The 11,258-nt window shown below is 43.4% G+C and overlaps 1 protein-coding gene across 1 annotated transcript; it reads right to left on the bottom strand.

Moving 5' to 3' along the window:
- Positions 1-138: 138 nt before the first annotated feature.
- LOC106751216 lies at positions 139-9,846 on the bottom strand. Its single transcript, XM_014632056.1, has 8 exons — positions 6,350-9,846; positions 6,037-6,188; positions 4,157-4,331; positions 3,898-4,083; positions 2,807-3,021; positions 1,131-1,484; positions 802-923; positions 139-478 (listed from the first exon to the last, which is right to left on the bottom strand). The coding sequence occupies exons 1-8, from the start codon at positions 6,467-6,469 to the stop codon at positions 219-221; spliced, it is 1,584 nt and encodes a 527-aa protein (XP_014487542.1). The 5' UTR covers positions 6,470-9,846; the 3' UTR covers positions 139-218.
- Between the last annotated feature and the right edge of the window lie 1,412 nt (positions 9,847-11,258).

Raw genomic sequence — 11,258 nt, 5'->3', positions numbered from 1 at the left:
TATATATATATATATATATATAATATTATATATAATATTATATATATGTTACATATATTATATTATATATATATTATATATTCAATAATGCTTCATATCAAGTGATTAATATTAGCAGTGATTAGTTGTAATGATTGATACTGGAATTTATGACTCTCTACAAAAAAAATATGTTGTATATTATGCCCAGTAAGCAAGAAATCGTTAATACAACGTTATTACAATATTTTCGCCTTATCCACGCATTCATGTGTAAGTTCGGTCGTCATTTGCATCTCGTCATTATCCGCAAACAGTTTCGGCGCTGCCGGATATTTTAATCCTAACGCCATGCTGTCCGTTTGCAGAACGGGCCCTAACGAGATGCCGTGTTTAATTAATATTCCTACTTGCTCCGCTGTCTTTTTGTCGTCGGTGCCTCTTGACATTTCCGACGTTAAATTTTCGCCTCTGTTGAAAACGTCATCCGAATCAATTTCTTTGGCTATCTGTAATCATCCAGAATTTGCAATTCGGCACAATTCGATCTAGCGAATAAATGTATGATTGTTTTATGCGTTTCCTCGTTTCTGACGTCATCAAACAAGACGACCACAGCGAGAGACCAGGAGTCTTAACCCTTCGACCGTTTTATTGGCCAGCTAGATCCAGTGAATTGTGTTTGAAAAGCTATAGAGCGAAGGGAAAAGCGTGATCTGTGAATCTTCCCCGCTCCTTTCCAAACAATCGTTACAGAATCACTTTATCGAGCGACTTTTCAGAAGTGTGCGGTCGAAGGGTCAATTAAACTACATGTATCACTATGTAGTTCAGGTACTTGTGATGATGTCGCAGGAGGCAAAGTAGCGTCCGCCGGCATCAACGAGTTCATCACATCTTCGTACGCTTCGCTCAACTTCTCTTCGTCACCTTTCGCGACTAATCTGAGACGTTCAAGACACACCGAAAGCGTCAGCACCTTTTCATCTTGCGTTTTTCATTGTCAATTTAATTCGTTTCTTACTGCTAATTGAGACACTGTGCTTATCAGGAAGTTACAATGGTGGCGATTCGACGAGTATCGGATAAAATGTCCGAAAAACGCGGAATCGCAAGAATATTTGAATAGAAAACATTTCGCGGATGCGAACTTGTTGTACAGCTGCTTGACGATTTTCATCAATATCCGCGCCTGCGTGACGTTGAAGAGCGTCAGTTCGGAGATGGAGCCCTTCAGGAAGTTCATAGCGTCCCGACCGATCTGCTCGGCCCTCGTCCTTGAGATGTTCGCCAACGCCTCTTGACGAAGGAACATATCGTTCAATCGCAGCTCCTTCCTCAGCGCGTTCACCTCCTCCCGCAGCCGTTGCAGGGTCAGCTCTGCCTGCGGCCGAACGTGCCGTGTCGTCCTGATCGGCCTCAGTCTTGCGATTTTCATGGTCAGTCGCATGGTCGACAAAGTGACGGCGAGATCTTCCTTTGTGACGCGCACGTGAGATATGAAACTAACGAGTGAAGATGTGTCCGCTTTCAATTAACGATCGTACGATGACGCGTCGCGCGATTTTTCGTAGATAGGAGACGCATCGGCGACACGGTGATATTGCTTAATACTCAAATTTCGCTCTGTTTCGCTTACGATTGCGTAAAAATTATTCATCGCGCGGGAAGAACAATTCCTTTAGGGTAAATGATTCGCCGTTGTTTAGGGACCTAACGAAAACTCGATTGTAAGAACAGAAAGATTCCTGTAGGAAGTCTATCTACAAGGGAATCCTACGATTCAATAGTCTTGTAATATATTGAAATCTAAATTAAAACAGGGAAGCTTTTTTTTTACATGTGCTTATAAACTTTTAGGGGTGAAACACTTCTTGAAAACTATCGGTTCTTTCTCCGTTTGGTGCGTCCTGCGTTTGGAAATCTTTCCATCTATTTTCCGATTTGCTGTCCCTATCTTGAAATATGTTATATATTATTAGATTTAGTATAAAATACCCTTTTATTTGGTCGAGAAAAGTTGTTAAAATTACGAGAAAAAAGATTACGGGAAAAAAGAAATCAGTGATAAAGGTATGTAAGAAGTTGTAACATTTTTTCTGAAAAGAAAATCTGGGATAACCTTTGCAAAGTATTTTTAAAACCATTCGATTTTCATTAAAGGTATTTTTCTGTAATTTCTCTCTTTTCCTTAAAATTTCGATGATATTCGCTTCGAAAATGATTTCTTTCGAAAATGGCTTTCACACATTAAAAGTACGTATCGATACGCATAGAAAAAAGTATTCCTTACTTAAGTTTAGATTTCAATATTTATTACGAGCTTACGAAAATGGAAATGGGACATTTCCATGGGTTTTCTTGTCAATTAATTGCTATGAATTGTCCCAATCGAAATTTAATACAGCTGAATGTTCACACGAATGTTCTCAGTCACGTTTACAAAGATGTCGCCAAGTTTTCATCTGGTTTCCATTCGGTTATAGGAACTGAAACCTTTTCCCGTGCACGGTAAAAACAATTCCATTAATAAACTGAATTTTCTGTCGCGTTGGGGACCAGACGGGAAAACTTGTTTGTGAAAACGGAAAAAATGTCCGCAGGAGATTCCTCTTACTCGATCAGTTACTCCGAGTTGTCTCGACTGAATTTTAACTGAATATTCATACACGAATATTCTCAGGCGCGGTAAGAGATCATTTCTCACCGTCGAATTTTCCTTCGATACTGGTTTATTCAGTTGCAGGAACTGAGGTTCATTCCATGTGCTATATCCAAACGATGGAAATTATATCAATTTATCTCAGAATATCTTCTCTGTAGTTACCGAATGACGGAGGTGACGGTGAATTCGTTCTTCAGCAATCTCGAAAGGTTCGAGCGACGAGCGACGCCGTATATTGAGACACTCGGTTCTCGAAGATACAAGAAGTACTGTTCTAACTGGCTTTTCATTAAATTCGCCATACCCACGTCACTCGCCGGTTTCGAGCAACTCGATTTCCCCACCGTGCCGATCCCAGCCATTTCTACAACGTGTATCTAACATCGGGGCTCGTAATGAGAAATTTCTAGTAAATATATTTCAAATATTTGCATACAGTATAACGAATTCGATCTCTACACCGGATAATGCTCGATAAAGTCATTATTATTATCATTATTATTATTAAAGGTCTGCACATAAAACATCTAAATACAATGGCACAACGTAAGCACTTCGACAATGAAATAATTAGCATGTATTCTGCTAAAAAAACGTGATAACATTGTTGTTAAGTACTTAATCGTTCCATATACTTGTATACTTTTTTATGTAAATAACTGCTTCATATGTAACAGCTTTCAACATGCATGTTTTCAGCAGCAATCCGATGTAGCGCGAGTGATCGAATTCGCTAATGGAGGGATTATTCTAGATACACAAGTATCCTGAATAATTCAGCATGTGATGGATTGATTTTCTTTGGAAATTCCGGAAGCGGGCTTCGGCCGAGAACCGCCCTGAAATGGAAATATTTTGCTGAAAGTACTATGAAATCGACGTAAAGTGAAATAAAGGTTATTGAAGAAATACCGAATATATATATACATAAGTGAATCATAACTTTCTTTATGAAATGCAATGTAATACTGTGAAATATAAGGAAAGTTATATTGTTGAAAAGTAATGAAAAAATTTCTGAAATGTTAGAATATCACATCGTAAAATGTATCGGACATAACTGGAAACTGCGTGATTTTTTAAAGGGAAATCGCTGAGGTATCGACCGAAGTAATGTTTTTACTGAAACTTTGATTCACCGAAGTGATAATGAAACGGGGTCGATTGAGAGAGAGATTTCCGAACAGATTTCAGCAAATTTCCATTATATTATCAATAAAATATTCCCATCCGAGCGAAGTCCGTCGATTTACTTTCGCCGTCGCTACGACGGCCCGCGACATGATCAAGCTCGTGTTCGACGCGTGAAAGGTGATCACGGCAGCGGCCAAGTGCGATACCGGATACGTTGCGGCCATCACGATCGATCTCCTAGCTTCTCCCTCGAATAGTCTCTTCAAGGCCTGCGGCTCGTTCTGCACGTCCACCGCGATGACGTTCTGGAATCACAACTGCGCCGATTCTCGTCGTCGCGTCTCTCTACCGGAGGCGGCTTTCGCATCGACTCGATACCTCGAAGACGTCGTTCACGTTCTTGACATTGACCTTAGGCCTTCGCGCAGTTAGGAGGTCGATCACGTTTCTACTTGTCAACTCGACGAAGCTTAGGCGGTAACGTATGTCGCTGACCTTCCGTCGATTCGCCTTCGCCGCGAACATATCGGACAGGAGCCGCGCGACTATCCCTCTATGCTGCGATCGGCAGGCGAGCGAGGGTTAATGAGCTAATTAGACCAAACGATCAGCCACATCAGGGATGACAGAAATTCGAAAACAGGATATCCCGAGGAAGCATACCGTATCGTTCCTGAGGCCGCTGATCGTATAACTCTTTCCGGACCCGGTTTGGCCGTGGCTGATCAGCACGCAATTCACGCCGTCTAAAACCCTTCAATCATTTCCGCATTACGCCTTATTACACGTGTGTAGTCGGTCCCGTTTTATCGATTTTACGAGTGACGCGCAACGCGCATCTCTTACTTCGTCGGCGATATTGACGATTGCTGCTCGACTATTCATTATTGTCTAATTAACGCGAACGATTCTCATGTTGTGAAGTTATCAAAATATACAGGATAACGTAAGTTCGTTATCGTCCTGTCGGGAAGCAAGGTTCTTCAATAACATTGACCAACAAATTTCGCATCATAAATTGTATCCTTTTTTAAATTTGTTTCTTTTTAATCTTTTTTATCTTCTTTTTAATTTTTCATATGTATGTATTTTTGTGCTGGAACAGAAAATGACGATAAAAATGTCATTTAGCTATAGTTCGAGAAATATCGATTATATTTTAACTTTTATAAACTATTAATATAAAAAGTATGAAAACAAAACGAAAGAATATATTTTTACTGTAATTTCTTCTCTTAAGTTTCATACCGTCAGGAAGACTAATATTCCTCTTAAATATTATACTATTTAAACGTTTTTAAACAGTCTCGAAATAAAGGATGTTACAGTGAGAAAATAAAAATAGTCTCTATCTTTCTACAGAAAATTAAAACGCGTGTCTTATTCGTAAACTCTTACAAGATTGCCATACACCATCTCAAAGTAAAAAATTAGCTTTAAAAAAGAGATGATTTTGAAGAAGACATTCTTTTTCCTCCACGAAAGTCTTAAATATCAAATTCAATTTTAATTGTTTACTACTATATGATAAAAACTAGAGCTAAGTTTGACTTGAATTTTTATGTTTTTTGCGATCATCGTCACAAAATTAACTAGAATCGATGGTTTAGATTCAGGATACAATTTATCTATTGACCAGTATAATTAATTATATCGTCAACGTAGTACAGAATAATGCCAATTTTATGTTACCTCCTCCAACCGACACTCTTTTCTAAAATGTGTCAGTTTTTCATTCATTTTAACAAAAAGGAATGTTAATGAAGGATTCTCCCTCTTCAAAAGATCTTTGAGGCAGATCTACAACCAAGAAGCAGGGTTGGGAAAGTTACTCTTAAAAAGTAACTTGTTATCGTTACACGTTGCTCATTGAACGAAACAGCACGTTCGTTCGTTCAATGTGTTGAAACAGAAAATAATAATAAAACTATCATTTAGCTCAAGAAATACATACTAAACTTTAATTTTTATAGAAAAAATGGAAAAACAGTCTCTATCTTCCCGCAGAAAATTAAAACCGTATGTCTCATTCATAAATCATCATCGTTCAATGAATAACGAGCAACGGTAGCGAGTTACTTTTCAAAAGTAACTTTCCCAACCCTGCCAGAAGGTCCTGGTAAAGTACGAGAGATTAATGAATCGTAACGCTTTAACGCAAGTTCGGATCTCACAGGCCAGATACTAACAGTCCTTTTCATTGTAATTTCTACAGCCGTACTTATATCTATCTCTTTATTCATTTGACTTTTCGCTACTTTTCCACAAGATCCCCCGCGACAGTGCGATACACCGTGTCCTGCGACGCTTCGTGAAATGTCCCGTCGGTCGGGAAGGCCCAGTAGACGGGACACGAGTCCGCTGACTTCCGGTCTCGTCGCACGTCCTGCGGATGTCGCACGGAGAACGTCTGAAATAACACACAGAGTCAAGTTAGAAAGAAACAAACCGTGAGAGGGCGATCAACTCGAACTCGGATCTCTCCTGAATTTTTCTCGCTCGACGAAAATACGTATAAATACGGCGTAAACGCCGGAGAGATCCGCGGACCTCCGGGGAGAGAACTCACACCTTACGATCCCCGCTGATCTTCATGTAGGAATCGCACGCGAGAGGTTCCCCGAGCGGTAGGACCCGCACGAAGACCTTCACGTTTCTCTCCGGCCGGTCGATCGACTCGTCATCCGACATGCCCGGGTTGAGAGCGGCCTCGTTCTGTGTCGTGATTGCCTCCCGCGTGCCTCGTTGCTTGCTCGCTCGGGGAGTTACGAGATTTCGCGAGAGGGTGAAAACCCGTTCGACGTGCGCTCCATTCTCGTCGCGTCACTTCAACATTCCGGCTGGCGGCTCGCCCGGAAGGCTAAATCCCATTCCGCTCGACTCGTGCGCTGCCCACTGAAATTGTCCGCGCGTCCGACCGCGGCGAAACGTGCGCTTGTTTCGAACGCACGGGATCCTCGTCGGATCGCTCGGCGCGCATTCGCGCGGCATCGCGAGTTGCGAACACGGCGAACAAATTGCCGAAAAAATTAATACCTCGTCATGATTATGAATTTACAAAACCCTTTATTTCTCTCTCTCTCTCTTTCTCTCTCCCTCTCTCTCTCTCTCTCTCTCGTATTAGCGTATTCGTGTATATAAATTCATCATTCGGACCGGAAGTTTGCCGAGGTTCAGCGAAGAGACGCGGCGGCGAAGCGAACCCTCCCGAAGAGAAGCGCCGGCCGAAAGAGGATCGAGAGCGGCCGCTGAGCTAAACGCCAAAGAGTCACCACCAAGCAACGCCACCACAACGTACGGAATATTATTATTATTATACGTATGACATATACAGACAGTATTACAAAATAATTACTTATGAAAAAAAAAAACACGTTGAATATCATTGCCGTAAATTAAATTAAAACGCGAGACTTAGCCAAGAGCGCAGAAAGACGATGTCTGTCGGTTCATCTGTGAAACATCGAGGGGGGGGGNNNNGGGGGGGGGGGGGGATCGCGCGCGCGCGCGCGTGTGTGTGTATGTGTGTTGTTTTCCCTTTTCCTCGCTGATTTTGCTGTGTCGCGAAAATTGCAGTACAGCCGCGCGTCCGAGGATCAGCCGTGTCTCTCCGGGAAGCACGAGCGACGCCGTTCTCTCAATCCTGTCGCATTCTCGCTCCCTCGAGATTTTCACCCACGTCGCCGGTCGAAACCCGGGAGGACCGCACGCACACACTCTCTTCAAGAATCTGACTCGCGACCCGATCATCGCTCGCGTCTCCCTCGTCGGAGGTACAAAATACTCGAACTCGAGAAACGTCGCGCGCGTTGGAAACGAAATTTCCGAGAGTCGAGCCGAGAGACAAGCAGCGCACGCACCGCACGCACACACGCACTCGCCGGGCATTCTCGCGCGATTCCGCCGAGCTTCCTCTCATCCGAAAGCGCGTACGGGCGAGACTCGAAAGGGCGGTGTCCACCACAGACATTTGTATAACACACCAGAGTGAAAACTGTGCCCCTTCAACCGTTGCCTAAAATCATATGCGCGTAATATGTTGGTAATACGCGGAATAACGAGCGCACATTCGTTTCGTATACTTCTACCCCGGGGGAAGAAGAGATCGTACGTGAAATTTGCCCATGTACGACCATGTGTAATCGCGAATGTCTGCAACGGGAAAAATACTGTTGTCTTATATAAATAATATGCAAGTACAATCGCAAGCAAATGCTTCTGGCCTTCCACCCGCCACGCGTGCTCGGAAGTGCATGCACCGACGACGAGACCGGTAATCCGTGGTCGAGAACGAGAGGGAAGTTCTCCGCTGCACCGCCGATGGACGATGCGCGCGGACGACCGAAGGAGAAGCGCTGCTGACGAAAGATTGCAACGTATCGTTCGAGTCGCACGGCGGCAGAAACGCCAACGAAAGGTCGATGGGTGCGACTCTTCGAACCTCCCCCCCCCTCCCCCCGCCCCCGTAAATTACTTTCCGCTGACGATCGATCTCTAACGCGCCGAACACAGGAAGAAGACGCACAGAGGAGAAAACGGCGAGGTGCACGCGAGAGAAAGAGGAACGAACTTCCCTCCTCACACAGCTGTACCTTCTCCTCTTTCTATCGAGCCTTTTCTCGGTTCGCCTTTCATTCGAACAACAGACCCGGTAAACAAAAAACATTGACGATTTTACACGAGTTTTACACGAATTTTATCAACCGTTTTCGAACCGTTGCTTGATAATATAATATTTCCAAATATTACAAAATCATAGTGTAGAAATATTATTTTTAACATTTGGATATCGTTAACAATGGGCGTTGTGTACAACATTAAGAATCACGTATTTGAAAATGTAACATGTTACAAGATAACATTTGCAAGTAATGTTGTATTGATGATTTCTCGCTTACTGGGGAGTTTAAGTAACAATCGAAGGATCCAGCGCAACAATTTTGTCCTTTTTATATCTCGTCGGGATAACGGTTCGCGGAGATGGCGGTGACTCGGGCACATTCTATGCGCGTCCGCGCGTCCGCGTCTGTAATTATTCCTGCGTGATCTCTGTCATCCCGGAAATTATGCGTGCCGATGTAATGATGCGTGTATATCTCTGTATGTCTGTCTATCTGTGTATGTGTGTGTCCGTATGGACGTATGTGTGCATGTATGCGTCTCAGCCTCCGCGCCAATAAATAGGATAACTAATTAATTAATAATTAAAATAAATAAAAAGCAAGTAGGTAATTACAAATATGTCATTAAGCGAGTTTGGTCTCTCCTTGGTGCGGTTGCCATTCACATCCTCCAACATGTCCTCCAACTCCTCCCTCATCGATCCTCTGATTAATCCTGTTTCTACTCTCTCTCTCTCTCTCTCTCTCTCTCTTCCGTCTATCCTTCCCTGCTATCTATCGCCCGCCTGTCAGTCTGTCACTAAACGATTCGTTAAGTATGTCCGGTGAACGTATATAATTAGTCGATGTAACGTGTGTGTCGCGTGTGTGTGTGTGTGTGTGTGTGTGTAAGTGTATGTATATCTATATATATATATATATTTCAGCACGTGTACCACGTGGTCGTGATGCCAATTAGAGACGGCCGCCTGTCATGCATACATCGCTTGCTCAACGATACTATGCGTGTCACAAAAGGAGGGTAAATTTCCGGAAACATTTCCGTTCTCGTTATCACTTTTTCCCGTGATCGCATACGCCGTAAAAAAACGAAGAGGCGGTAACAATCGAAAGAGGAACCGTCGAAAAACGAAAAAACGAGCCTCGCGCGCGCGCGCCGGGCGTCCTCGTGAAAGAGGATCCGTTCGAGCCGCTCGATTGATATGAGCGAGGAGGGGATTTGGAAACCTATGGAGCTCACGCGAATGACACAGATTCTACCCCCGCGACATTAACAGAGGAAGGCGAGGAAGAAGGGGTGTCTACCCTCGCGGTCGTACGCGGAGTCCGTCCTCGTGGTTTGAACGCGTTGCTCCGAGTGCGATCGACCGGTGCACCGATCTCTAGCCTTACCGGTCTCCGGTACGTCGCCGTTAAACTACCCGGTCCGCTCGCCCCNCCCCCAACTCGTCGTCCCCCCCCCCCCGGCTATCGTTGAATCGTTCACAGTAAAAAAGATTTTGTACTTGTGTCCAAGCCGGTCCTTGTTTTCGCGAGTGAAAATCTCCAACATTCCCGTGTGTTAACATATCGTGTTTGTATTGTTATTTCACAATATTTTACATCGAGTCGATATTCAACGGATGTATCGAAATAAAATGTGTAAATGTTAAAATAACACAAGTGTTAGGATAACACATTTTATATTTTTCCTCATTGTCGATTAACATTATTTTACGGGTATTAATTTTGCGTTAATTCCTTCACATGTAACATTTGCGTCGCTCTTCAACGTATTCACCTTGCGTTATATTAACACGAAAATTCGCGCGCGCGCGTGTGTGTGTATGTGTATGTGTGTGTGTGGACCATTCGGGACATGTGAAATGTGTTTCAATTTAGCATAAAACTTTTTACTGTGTCGCGCGCGCCTCGCAGCCACGGCGCGACGACCGGAAATTCTCGCTTCTCCCCAGCACACGCTTTCCCGATTCGAGACCGCGGTTACGAATAAAAGGATGAAAAAGAGGCGATTCGATGCACAAGCTGTTTCTGCGAACAGCTCCGGATAAAAAGAAACAGCTCGATCGCCCAAAGATTCTCGCCGAATGATCGCCCGACGGAGATGCGATCTATCTCGCGTGTGTCCCTCTGCCGCGAATGCTTCTCATTGCCGAGCCACTCGTGGCGTTTTAAAAACACCTCGAATCGAGTCCGTCCCGGCGCCATCGTCCGGGAACATCAACACCGACGATCGCGGACAGAGGGCGACCGACAACGGGAACTTCGACCGCGTTCCCGGTTTCCACGGGATTCGAAGAATTGTTGATAACCCCGATAAGACGTCCTGAAAATATCCATTAAAAACGTCTTCCAAACAATAAGACGTCCAAAAGATGTCTTTGAGACATCTTTTGGACATGCGCGTTGCTTGCGTGATAAATCCGTAAGGATCAACTTCCCTCCTCTCGAACCGACCGGTGAAGCGTCGCGGTGGCTGCCCCGAAGGCGGTTACTCTTTTTGGCACAATCGCGAGATGGACAGGGAAGTTTAGCAGCAGCTCAATCGCGTCTGCTCGTATCCGAGGACAAGGTAAGTGATACACAATACACGTCCGTACGCGCGCAGAATATAGTAAAATAAGTGTATCGTATAATCATATATATATATATATCATATACATATATATATATATCATATATATATATATATATATCATATATATATATATATATATATATATATATATATATATATATCGTGTGCAATAATATTGTCATCATTATATAATTATAATAATATATAATCGTAATTAAGGTTGCGAGTGTATGCTTTCTTTAATATATATGTATATGTATATACAGGCTATTGTATCGGG

Source organism: Dinoponera quadriceps, unplaced genomic scaffold (assembly GCF_001313825.1).
Source record: "Dinoponera quadriceps isolate SergipeBrazil2010 unplaced genomic scaffold, ASM131382v1 scaffold8544, whole genome shotgun sequence".
Classification (NCBI taxonomy): Eukaryota; Metazoa; Arthropoda; class Insecta; order Hymenoptera; family Formicidae; genus Dinoponera; species Dinoponera quadriceps.
Note: the sequence above shows the minus strand (reverse complement) of the source record. Positions and strands in the feature narration are given on the sequence as shown.